This window comes from Oncorhynchus clarkii, chromosome 4, assembly GCF_045791955.1.
Source record: "Oncorhynchus clarkii lewisi isolate Uvic-CL-2024 chromosome 4, UVic_Ocla_1.0, whole genome shotgun sequence".
In the NCBI taxonomy this organism is placed as follows: domain Eukaryota; kingdom Metazoa; phylum Chordata; class Actinopteri; order Salmoniformes; family Salmonidae; genus Oncorhynchus; species Oncorhynchus clarkii.
The window spans coordinates 84,074,360-84,087,554 of record NC_092150.1 but is presented as its reverse complement, the minus strand read 5'-3'; the positions used below and the strand labels follow the sequence as shown (position 1 = coordinate 84,087,554).

General features: G+C 44.4%; 1 protein-coding gene across 3 annotated transcripts in view; it reads left to right on the top strand.

Annotated features, from left to right (window-relative positions):
- LOC139407382 (neurexin 3b) overlaps nucleotides 1-13,195 on the top strand; it is a 614,879-nt gene that overhangs the window by 152,489 nt on the left and 449,195 nt on the right. For all 3 annotated transcript variants that reach the window (XM_071151120.1, XM_071151119.1, XM_071151121.1), the window contains exon 8: nucleotides 5,457-5,840. In XM_071151120.1, coding sequence (XP_071007221.1) covers nucleotides 5,457-5,840 — 384 coding nt within the window. The remainder of the gene's footprint in view (nucleotides 1-5,456; nucleotides 5,841-13,195) is intronic.

Below are 13,195 nucleotides of genomic sequence, written 5' to 3'. Positions count from 1 at the left end.
TGGAGGTGTGCCCGTGGATGTATTTCAAGGCCTACCTTCAAACTTCATGCCTCTTTGCATGACATCATGGGAAAGTCAAAAGTAATCAGCCAAGACCCTATAAAAAAATTGGAGACCTCCACAAGTCTGGTTCATCCTTGGGAGCAATTTCCAAACGCCTGAAGGTACCACGTTCATCTGTACAAACAATAGTATGCAAGTATAAACACCATGAGACCAAGCAGCAGTCATTCTCGCTCAGGAAATAGAAGCGTTCTGTCTCCTAGAGATGAACGTACTTTGGTGCGAAAAGTGCAAATCAATCCCAGAACAACAGCAAAGGACTTTGTGAAGATGCTGGAGGAAACGGGTCCTATATCGGGTCCTATATCGACATAACCTGAAAGGCCGCTCAGCAAGGAAGAAGCCACTGCTCCAAAACCGCCATAAAAAGGTCAGACTACGGTTTGTAACTGCACATGAGGACAAAGATCGTCATTTTTAGAGAAATGTCCTCTGGTCTGATGAAACAAAAATAGAACTGTTTGGCCATAATGACCAACTTTATGTTTGGAAGAAAAAAGGGGGAGGCTTGCAAGCCGAAGAACAACATCCTAACCGTGAAGCACGCGGGTGGCAGAATCATGTTGTGCTTTGCTGCAGGTGGGACTGGTGCACATCGCAAAATAGATGGAATCATAAGGATGGGAAATTATGTGGATATATTGAAGGAACATCTCAAGAAATCAGTCAGGAAGTTAAAGCTTGGTCGCAAAGGGGTCTTCCAAATGGACAATAACCCCGAGCATACTTCCAAAGCTGAGGCAAAATGGCTTAAGGACAACAAAGTCAAGGTATTGGAGTGGCCATAATAAAGCCCTTACCTCAAACCTATAGAACATTTGTGGGCAGAATTTAAAAAGTGTGTGCGAGCAAGGAGGCCTACAAACCTGACTCAGTTACATCAGCTCTGTTAGGGGGATTCACCCAACTTATTGTGGGAAGCTTGTGGAAGACTACCCGAAACATTTGACCCAAGTTAAACCATTTAAAAGCAATCCTACCAAATACTAATTGAGTGTATGTAAACTTCTGACCCACTGGGAGTGTGATGAAAGAAATAAAAGCTGAAATGAATAATTCACTCTACTATTATTCTGACATTTCACATTCTTAAAATAAAGTGGTGATCCTAACTGACCTAAGACAGGGATTTTTTACCAGGATTAAATGTCAGGAATTGTGAAAAATGTATTTGGCTAAGGTGTACGTAAACTTCAACTCTATGTTTCCCATGCCAATAGAGCCCCTTGAATTGTATTTAATTGAGATCGAGAGAGAGAGAACAGAGTGAGAGAGAGATAGGGAGAGAAAGAGCAAAGACTGTGAGAGGGATAAAGAGAGACCAAAGAGTGAGAGACGGAGAGAGAGAGAGACCAAAGAGAGATGGAGAGAGAGAGACCAAAGAGAGAGAGAGGGATAAAGAGAGACCAAAGAGAGGGTTAGGGATAGAGCGAGACCAAAGAGGGAGAGAGAGAGACCAAAGAGTGAGAGAGGGAGAGAGACCAAAGAGTGAGAGGGAGAGAGAGAGAGAGACCAGAGGGAGAGAGAGGAAGAGAGAGAGAAAGACCAGAGTGAGAGAAGGAGAGAGAGAGACCAAAGAGAGAAAGAAGGAGAGATAGAGACCAGAGGGAGAGGGAGAGACCAAAGAGAGAGAGAGAGACCAAAGAGAGAGAGGGAGAGAGAAAGACCAACGATTGAGAGGAGAGAGAGACCAAAGAGAGAGGGAGAGAGAAAGACCAAAGATTGAGAGGAGAGAGATAGACCAAAAAGAGAGAGAGAGAGGAAAAGAGAGACCAAAGAGAGAGAGAGAGAGAGATGGATAAACCAAAGAGAGCAAGGGAGGAAGAGAGAAAGAGATAGATAGACCATTAGAACTGCTGTTATTCGATCTCCTGTCCTGTGGTATATATCAGCTTAGAGCCCTGTGTCAACACACTATACTCTGGTTAATCATACCTAGCATCGGTGAAAGTAGAGGACAAAAGGAGGATTGGGAAAACAGTGTGATTTTCAGAAGGAAGAATAGAGAAATTAGACAGATATATGGATATGCGGCTGAGTGGAGTGGTTTAAAGAACTTGTTTCTATATACCGTGCATTCGGAAAGCATTCCGACTCCTTGACTTTTTCCACATTGTGTTACGTTACAGCTTATTCTAAAATGTATTAAATAATGTTTTCCCTCATCAGTCGACACACAATACAAAATAATGACGAAGTGAAAACAGGTCTTTTACATTTTTGCAAAAATGCTAAGAGACAGGTGCATCCTGTTTCCATTGACCATCCTTGAGATTTTTCTACAACATGATTGGAGTCCACCTGTGGTAAATTCAATTGATTGGACATGATTTGAAAAGGCACACACCTGTCTATATAAAGGTCCCACAGTTGACAGTGCATGTCAGAGCAAAAACCAAGCCATGAGGTCGAAGGAATTGTCCATAGAGCTACGAGATAGGATTGTGTCGAGTTACAGATCTGCGGAAGGATACCAAAAAATGTCTGAAGCATTGATGGTTCCCAAGAACACAGTGGCCTCCATCATTCTTAAATGGAAGAAGTGCTGGCCGCCCGGCCAAACTGAGCAATCATAGGAGAAGGGCCTTGGTCAGGGAGGCGACCAAGAACCCAATGGTCACTCTAACAGAGCTCCAGAGTTCCTCTGTGGAGATGGGAGAACCTTCCAGAAGGACAATCATCTCTGCAGCACTACACCAATCAGACCTTTATGGTAGAGTGGCCAGACGGAAGCCACTCTTCAGTAAAAGGCACATGACAGCCCGCTTGGAGTTTACCCAAAGGCACCTAAAGGACTCAGACCATGATTCTCTGGTCTGAAGAACCAAGATTACCAACATCTGAAGGAAACTTGACACCATCCCTACGGTGAAGCATGGTGGTGGAAGCATCATGCTGTGGGGATTTATTTCAGCAGCAGAGACTGGGAGACTAGTCAGGATCGAGGGAAAGCGCAAAGTACAGAGAGGTCTTTGAGGAAAACCTGCTCCAGAGCAATCAGGACCTCAGACTGGGGAGAAGGTTCTCCTACAACAACCCTAAGCACACAGCCAAGACAATGCTGGAGTGGCTTCGGGACAAGTCTCTGAATGTCCTTGAGTGGCCCAGCCAGAGCCCAGACTTGAACCCAATCTAATATCTCTGGAGAGACCTGAAAATAGCTGTGCAGCGATGTTCCCCATCCGACCTGACAGAGCTTGAGAGGATCTACAGCGAAGAATGGGAGAAACTCCCGAAAATCAAACTGTGCCAATCTTGCTGCATCATACCCAAGAAGACTCTGGCTGTAATCACTGCCAAAGGTGCTTCAACATAGTACTTAGTAAAGGGGTCTGAATACTTATGTAAATGTGATATTTCCATTTTTTTTTTATTTTTTTTTTAAATTACATTTGCCAAGACTTCTCAAAACCTGTTCTTACTCTGTCATTATGGGGTATTGTGTGTAGATTGATAAGGGAAAACCTTTTTTTATTCCGTTTTTAGTAACATTCAAAAAAAGTGGATAAAGTGAAGTGATCTGAATACTTTGCGAATGCGCGGTAAGGACTTCCTGTTCAATTTAAATCTCTGTAGGTCAGAGCCACCTAGTATTTAACTTGGAGTATATGAAAAAACAAATAAAAAACAAACTGAATGGAACTATTGTAATTTTTTGGGGAACCGTAACCCTGATTTAACTCATCTGACCATCTTAAAAACTTGTTGCCTAAAATCCTACCCTTATGTACCATTCTTAGAAATTCTTCTATAATGTATTGCCAAAATTCAAGACAAGACACACAAGAAAACTACTATGTACTACTTAGATCAGCTATAAACTGGGTGTTTCGAGCCCTGAATATTGATTGGCTGACAGCCGTGTGTCGTGTCTTTGGCTATGCCGGATTAAGTGATATGACATGCTATTCTATTAAATAATTTATCCGTAATTAATATTACCTGATTGAGCTAATCATGTAAATGTAATTAACTAGAGAGTCGGGCGCTACAAAATAATATTTATAGAGCTGTTATCAATAACAGTCAATATTAATCGTCATCTTAATTCAGTCTCATCTGAAAGTTGTAAATTCTTAGTTATCTGCACCAAGTTGAATCAGCAATACAAAATTGGGTTTATTTTACTAAATACCTAACTAATTATACAGAATTACACATACACATATTGAAATCATAACTTGATTACAAATTACGTCATAAAGGAAAACGTCCCTAACGGGCGGAACAGATATGACAGCTGGTTACACAAAAGAAAAGGGGCTGGGTTTGAGTGAAAGAGCGGGAAGACTGAGGAAAAAGGGCGAAGCTGTGCTATCGTAAATACAGTATCTTATGCATTCTAAATTACCGCCCATTTGGAAAAGGAAAATGCAATAAATATTTACTCTGAGCTACGCTTCGGTAGGTTGGTGGAAGATGGAAGGTAGTGTTGCCCAACCGAATCCTTTGTCCTTTGAAGAATGTCTCTGCTGGTTAATTGAATACGTTGTAGTAACGTCATTTTGTGGTAGACGGGATACTCTGTCTGTTCCTTCCTAACCCTCGTTTGCAGCGGCTGTTGCTAATTTAACGCCTAGGAGGTATCACTTCTGTATTGAATAAGAGTTCAAAGTTCATAACATTCGCAACCAAGCTCACGCTGATGTTGGCTTCGTTCTGTAGCTATTATCTGAAACATTCTGACAACGGACCGTCGTCCTCGGAACAGGAGGTTATATTGTCGTCAAGGGCTTATATAGGAAGGGAGAGGAGGGCGTGTTTCAAAAGTTTTATAGCCCATGTCCCTTCACAGGGGCGGGCCACTGATTGAGCAGAGACCTATCTTATGAAAACCCAAATCTCACATTTTAGAAGCTAAAATCACATTTCATCCCATCATGAATAATTTCATATTCAAACATTTAAATTGAGCAACAATTCCATGTGAATCCGATAACTCTGATGTGTAGACTTTCCACTGTAGAGTTTATGTCATCTTATCATTGATGAGAATGTCTCAGATGACAACCGAACTGACATCATATTCATTAAGTACCACCGCATATGTTCAATGGGTCAGATTACCAGAATATAGTTCATTTCCCCCCACCTTCTGATGTTCCCAGAATCTCTATGTTAACCAAGGGGTTTTGAAAATGTCACATCAGTAGGGTAGAGAGAGGAAAAAGGGGGAAAGAGGTATTTATGACTGTCATAAACCTATCTCCAGGCCAACGCCATTACACGTGGTATATCAGACTGTATACCACGGGGATGACAAAACATGTATTTTTACTGCTCTAATTACATTGGTAACCAGTTTATAGCAGCAGTAAGGCACCTCAGGGGTTTGTGGTATATGGCCAGTATAACACGGCTAATCCACTTATTTTCATCTCTCCTCTTTCCAGGCATCATCTCAGTTGACAGTCGGAGGACCCCCTTCACAGCCAGCGGAGAGAATGAGATCTTAGACCTGGAGGGAGACCTCTACCTGGGTGGTCTCCCTGACAACCGCGTAGGCCTGGTGTTACCTACCGAACTGTGGACGGCCATGTTGAACTACGGCTATGTGGGCTGCATCAGGGACCTCTTCATCGACGGACGCTCCAAAAACATAAGGGCCATCTCCGAGTCTCAGAACACCACAGGCATCAGGCCCACCTGTAGTAAAATGACAGGGAAACAGTGTGACAGTAATCACTGTAAGAACAACGGAGTCTGTAAGGAAGGGTGGAACCGCTTCATCTGCGACTGCACCGGGACTGGGTTCTGGGCCACCACGTGTGAGAGAGGTGAGTCTACTGGCTATATTTTGAAAAGTAATTGTTTTTGTACCCATATTTCATTCACCTTAGATGCTGGGTAAATGTGAAGAGTGGAGAGGAGCAGAGATAGGGGAAGGGAGGAGAGAGGAAAAGTGTGACTTTGGACAGCTTGTATTTATGGAGGCTTTGCTGAAATATTTAATAGGATTTTACTTTTTCGCAAAGTGGCTTTTGTGCAGGGTGCTGTTTTCTCCCGGGGGGAATTGAACAGGGGCTTGGCGCACACACACGTACACACGCACAGACGCACACACACACATACACACACACACACACATACACATACACGTACACGTACACGCACACGCACACGCACACGCACACGCACACACACAGGTGCCAAGGCTGGCTGGCTGGGGGTGAAAATGGTCTCCCCATGTCTGGCTTTAAGAGCTCAACTGCATCAAGTTTTTATGAAGCGGAGATAGGGCCACTCTGAGCTGTTGATGGTATGTTTATGTGTGCGTGTATGTGTCAGTCTGTATGTGTCTGTCTCTGTCTGTCTGTCTGGGAGGAGTTACAGCAGGTATAGAGAGAGAGACTGGGAGGATTTACAGCAGGTATAGAGAGATAGACTGGGAGGAGTTACATCAGGTATAGAGAGATAGACTGGGAGGAGTTACAGCAGGTATAGAGAGAGAGACTGGGAGGAGTTACAGCAGGTATAGAGAGGGAGACTGGGAGGAGTTACAGCAGGTATAGAGAGAGACACTGGGAGGAGTTACAGCAGGTATAGAGAGAGACTGGGAGGAGTTACAGCAGGTATAGAGAGAGACTGGGAGGAGTTACAGCAGGTATAGCGAGAGAGACTGGAAGGAGTTTACAGCAGGTATAGAGAGAGAGACTGGGGGGAGTTACAGCAGGTATATAGAGAGAGACTGGGAGGAGTTACAGCAGGTATATATAGAGTGATACTGGGAGGAGTTACAGCAGGTATAGAGAGAGACACTGGGAGGAGTTACAGCAGGTATAGAGAGAGACTGGGAGGAGTTACTGCAGGTATAGAGATTGACTGGGAGGAGTTACAGCAGGTATAGAGAGAGACTGGGAGGAGTTACAGCAGGTATAAAGAGAGAGAGACTGGGAGGAGTTACTGCAGGTATAGAGAGAGAGACTGGGAGGAGTTACAGCAGGTATATAGAGAGACTGGGAGGTGTTACAGCAGGTATATAGAGAGAGACTGGGAGGAGTTACAGCAGGTATAGAGAGAGACTGGGAGGAGTTACAGCAGGCATAGAGAGACTGGGAGGAGTTACAGCAGGTATATAGAGAGAGACTGGGAGGAGTTACAGCAGGTATAGAGAGAGACTGGGAGGAGTTACAGCAGGCATAGAGAGACTGGGAGGAGTTACAGCAGGTATAGAGAGAGACTGGGAGGAGTTACAGCAGGCATAGAGAGACTGGGAGGAGTTACAGCAGGTATAGAGAGAGACTGGGAGGAGTTACAGCAGGCATAGAGAGACTGGGAGGTGTTACAGCAGGTATATAGAGAGAGACTGGGAGGAGTTACAGCAGGTATAGAGAGAGATTGGGAGGAGTTACAGCAGGTATAGAGAGAGACTGGGAGGAGTTACAGCAGGTATAGAGAGAGACTGGGAGGAGTTACAGCAGGCATAGAGAGACTGGGAGGTGTTACAGCAGGTATATAGAGAGAGACTGGGAGGAGTTACAGCAGGTATAGAGAGAGACTGGGAGGAGTTACAGCAGGCATAGAGAGACTGGGAGGTGTTACAGCAGGTATATAGAGAGAGACTGGGAGGAGTTACAGCAGGTATAGAGAGAGACTGGGAGGAGTTACAGCAGGTATAGAGAGAGACTGGGAGGAGTTACAGCAGGTATAGAGAGAGACTGGGAGGAGTTACAGCAGGCATAGAGAGACTGGGAGGTGTTACAGCAGGTATATAGAGAGAGACTGGGAGGAGTTACAGCAGGTATAGAGAGAGACTGGGAGGAGTTACAGCAGGCATAGAGAGACTGGGAGGTGTTACAGCAGGTATATAGAGAGACTGGGAGGTGTTACAGCAGGTATATAGAGAGAGACTGGGAGGAGTTACTGCAGGTATAGAGAGAGACTGGGAGGAGTTACAGCAGGCATAGAGAGACTGGGAGGTGTTACAGCAGGTATATAGAGAGACTGGGAGGTGTTACAGCAGGTATATAGAGAGAGACTGGGAGGAGTTACAGCAGGTATATAGAGAGAGACTGGGAGGAGTTACAGCAGGTATATATAGAGTGATACTGGGAGGAGTTACAGCAGGTATATAGAGACTGGGAGGAGTTACAGCAGGTATATAGAGAGAGACTGGGAGGAGTTACAGCAGGTATAGAGAGAGACTGGGAGGAGTTACAGCAGGCATAGAGAGACTGGGAGGTGTTACAGCAGGTATATAGAGAGAGACTGGGAGGAGTTACAGCAGGTATAGAGAGAGACTGGGAGGAGTTACAGCAGGCATAGAGAGACTGGGAGGTGTTACAGCAGGTATATAGAGAGAGACTGGGAGGAGTTACAGCAGGTATAGAGAGAGACTGGGAGGAGTTACAGCAGGCATAGAGAGACTGGGAGGAGTTACAGCAGGTATAGAGAGAGACTGGGAGGAGTTACAGCAGGCATAGAGAGACTGGGAGGTGTTACAGCAGGTATATAGAGAGACTGGGAGGTGTTACAGCAGGTATATAGAGAGAGACTGGGAGGAGTTACAGCAGGTATAGAGAGAGACTGGGAGGAGTTACAGCAGGCATAGAGAGACTGGGAGGTGTTACAGCAGGTATATAGAGAGAGACTGGGAGGAGTTACAGCAGGTATAGAGAGAGACTGGGAGGAGTTACAGCAGGCATAGAGAGACTGGGAGGTGTTACAGCAGGTATATAGAGAGAGAGACTGGGAGGAGTTACAGCAGGCATAGAGAGACTGGGAGGAGTTACAGCAGGCATAGAGAGACTGGGAGGTGTTACAGCAGGTATATAGAGAGAGACTGGGAGGAGTTACAGCAGGTATAGAGAGAGACTGGGAGGAGTTACAGCAGGCATAGAGAGACTGGGAGGAGTTACAGCAGGTATAGAGAGAGACTGGGAGGAGTTACAGCAGGCATAGAGAGACTGGGAGGTGTTACAGCAGGTATATAGAGAGACTGGGAGGTGTTATAGCAGGTATATAGAGAGAGACTGGGAGGAGTTACAGCAGGTATAGAGAGAGACTGGGAGGAGTTACAGCAGGCATAGAGAGACTGGGAGGTGTTACAGCAGGTATATAGAGAGAGACTGGGAGGAGTTACAGCAGGTATAGAGAGAGACTGGGAGGAGTTACAGCAGGCATAGAGAGACTGGGAGGTGTTACAGCAGGTATATAGAGAGAGAGACTGGGAGGAGTTACAGCAGGTATAGAGAGAGAGAGACTGGGAGGAGTTACAGCAGGTATAGAGAGAGAGAGACTGGGAGGAGTTACAGCAGGTATATAGAGAGAGACTGGGAGGAGTTACAGCAGGTATATAGAGAGAGACTGGGAGGAGTTACAGCAGGTATATAGAGAGAGACTGGGAGGAGTTACAGCAGGTATATAGAGAGAGACTGGGAGGAGTTACAGCAGGTATATAGAGAGAGACTGGGAGGAGTTACAGCAGGTATATAGAGAGAGACTGGGAGGAGTTACAGCAGGTATATAGAGATAGACTGGGAGGAGTTACAGCAGGTATATAGAGAGAGACTGGGAGGAGTTACAGCAGGTATATAGAGAGAGACTGGGAGGAGTTACAGCAGGTATATAGAGAGAGACTGGGAGGAGTTACAGCAGGTATATAGAGATAGACTGGGAGGAGTTACAGCAGGTATATAGAGAGAGACTGGGAGGAGTTACAGCAGGTATATAGAGAGAGACTGGGAGGAGTTACAGCAGGTATATAGAGAGAGACTGGGAGGTGTTACAGCAGGCATAGAGAGACTGGGAGGTGTTACAGCAGGTATATAGAGAGAGACTGGGAGGAGTTACAGCAGGTATAGAGAGAGACTGGGAGGAGTTACAGCAGGCATAGAGAGACTGGGAGGAGTTACAGCAGGTATAGAGAGAGACTGGGAGGAGTTACAGCAGGCATAGAGAGACTGGGAGGTGTTACAGCAGGTATATAGAGAGACTGGGAGGTGTTATAGCAGGTATATAGAGAGAGACTGGGAGGAGTTACAGCAGGTATAGAGAGAGACTGGGAGGAGTTACAGCAGGCATAGAGAGACTGGGAGGTGTTACAGCAGGTATATAGAGAGAGACTGGGAGGAGTTACAGCAGGTATAGAGAGAGACTGGGAGGAGTTACAGCAGGCATAGAGAGACTGGGAGGTGTTACAGCAGGTATATAGAGAGAGAGACTGGGAGGAGTTACAGCAGGTATAGAGAGAGAGAGACTGGGAGGAGTTACAGCAGGTATAGAGAGAGAGAGACTGGGAGGAGTTACAGCAGGTATATAGAGAGAGACTGGGAGGAGTTACAGCAGGTATATAGAGAGAGACTGGGAGGAGTTACAGCAGGTATATAGAGAGAGACTGGGAGGAGTTACAGCAGGTATATAGAGAGAGACTGGGAGGAGTAACAGCAGGTATATAGAGAGAGACTGGGAGGAGTTACAGCAGGTATATAGAGAGAGACTGGGAGGAGTTACAGCAGGTATATAGAGATAGACTGGGAGGAGTTACAGCAGGTATATAGAGAGAGACTGGGAGGAGTTACAGCAGGTATATAGAGAGAGACTGGGAGGAGTTACAGCAGGTATATAGAGAGAGACTGGGAGGAGTTACAGCAGGTATATAGAGATAGACTGGGAGGAGTTACAGCAGGTATATAGAGAGAGACTGGGAGGAGTTACAGCAGGTATATAGAGAGAGACTGGGAGGAGTTACAGCAGGTATATAGAGAGAGACTGGGAGGTGTTACAGCAGGTATATAGAGAGAGACTGGGAGGAGTTACAGCAGGTATATAGAGAGAGACTGGGAGGAGTTACAGCAGGTATATAGAGAGAGACTGGGAGGAGTTACAGCAGGTATAGAGAGAGAGACTGGGAGGAGTTACAGCAGGCATAGAGAGACTGGGAGGAGTTACAGCAGGTATATAGAGAGAGACTGGGAGGAGTTACAGCAGGTATATAGAGAGAGACTGGGAGGAGTTACAGCAGGTATAGAGAGAGAGACTGGGAGGAGTTACAGACTGAAATTTGCTTCAAACAGCTGAAACAACAATATTTTTGGTTGTGTAAAATACATTTTGCAGCATTTTAGATAGTACTGTCCAATGGTTCTCTACTCTAAATTAGCTTATTTTGTCACATACACTGACAGGAGGCAAACTATTCGTTTTAGCAACCAGGAAATGCCGTTGCAATTTGTGTATAGTGCAACTTTAATATAAAAAGCAGGTTTATTCTGTGGCAGACTAAATGATGTCTGTCTTATGAACAAGTGACTTCTGTCTATCTCTATTTCACTCTTTCTCTGTGAGAGAGGCAGAGATAGAGAGAGATGGAGAGAGAGAGTTCATTTATTTTCCTCTTTTTCCTTTAACTATTTGCACATCTTTACAACACCGTATATAGACATAATAATATTTGAAATGACTTTATTCTTTTGGATCTTCTGTGAGTGTAATTTTTATTGTTTATTTCACTTTTGTTTGTTATCTACCTCACTTGCTTTGGCAATGTTAACATGTTTCCCATGCCAATAAAGCCCTTGAAATGAATTGAATTGAGAGAGAGAGAGAAGTAGAGAGGAGAGGCAATAGGCAGGCTGTCCGATCGCGTTAACCTTGCCTCAGTCCTGAAGAGACAGCTATTTTTGTACCACTCAGAGGCGTATGGGGGAGGGGGGCTGTTGGGAAAGCACTTCACATAGCGCACAGCCACAGAACACACGCACACGCACACACACACACACACACACACACACACACACACACACACACACACACACACACACACACACACACACACACACACACACACACACCAGTCAGAAAGACATATCACACAAAATCTTCCCCCTTCCTCTCCTCCTCCCACCATCCCTTGTTCCTTCCTCCCTCCCCATCCTGTCCTCAATCACAATGGTAGCTGACCTGGCAGTGGGCATAGATGTCCGGACAGTGGGTTCTTCTGACCCCTGTAGAGAGACGGTGTTCTGATGTGTAGGGCCTGTGGGAGGGAGGAGGGATTTAACGTTAGTGGACCTGATGCTTGCGTCATCACTGTGTTACAACACACACACATATATTCTCACACAGACCGACTACGGTAGGTTGCCTGTAAAACACATCTGGCAATATTTCGTATCCCCCTAAGGTTGGTTTCCGTGCCCTACACACTAATATGACCCCTCTGTACAAATTTGAGACTCTTACGAACATGTACATGTCCATTGTTTTTGCTCTAGAACACCCACAAGCCTCACAATCCTCGTCTGAATGTCCCAGGTACCATTTGAAAACAATGATGGAAGTATACAGAGACTGTTTAACGCCAAAAATATGGGGTTAAATAACATGTCAAAACAACAAACAAATGTTTCCTGATCTTTCTTATATCTCTCAGATTTAGGACAGACACTTCAGAACACACTTTGTTTTGATAAAACAATTTTGACTATCTGTTAATCAATGTGTTTCTATGAGCTAACATCAGTAAGGCCCAAAACATATTTTTAGGAATAGATTGTATAGATTGTTTTTATAGTTCAAGGGGTCTTTAAATTCAACATGAAACATCTAGATGATCCTTGGTAAGATCTTTTTCAATAGATTGTATAGATTGTGTTTTTATAGTTCAAGGGGTCTTTAAATTCAACATGAAACATCTAGATGATCCTTGGTAAGATCTTTTTGTGTAGTCTTACCAGTCGGTATACTCCCCTCTCCTAGGGGGTAAAAAATGACCCACCTTCTCTAAACCTCTAAAATAAAGCAGCTTAATTAACAACCTGTCATTCATCACAAACGTTGTGAATATTTCCCTCGTCACAATGCAGAAAGACTGTTTTAATCAGTGGACACCACTCATTTTTATTACAACACACCCGTCATAAATGTTTTCTTTACTAAAGTAGAGGTTTATAATTATTATAAATTGTATTACACCTAAAGGTACTGCATAGGAGTAAACATACATTTTTCTTATGAAGAGATAGCACTTGTATGGCCTGAGAAAGTAGCAGAATTGTGTAGAAAGTAGTTTCGACTGCATTTTATTGAAGGGAAACAATAACAGTCTTAAACCTCTTTGGCTACATGGTGATATATTCTTATCAACTTTAAAATGAGGAATTCAACTACAAAATATTAGTCTTCTCCATTA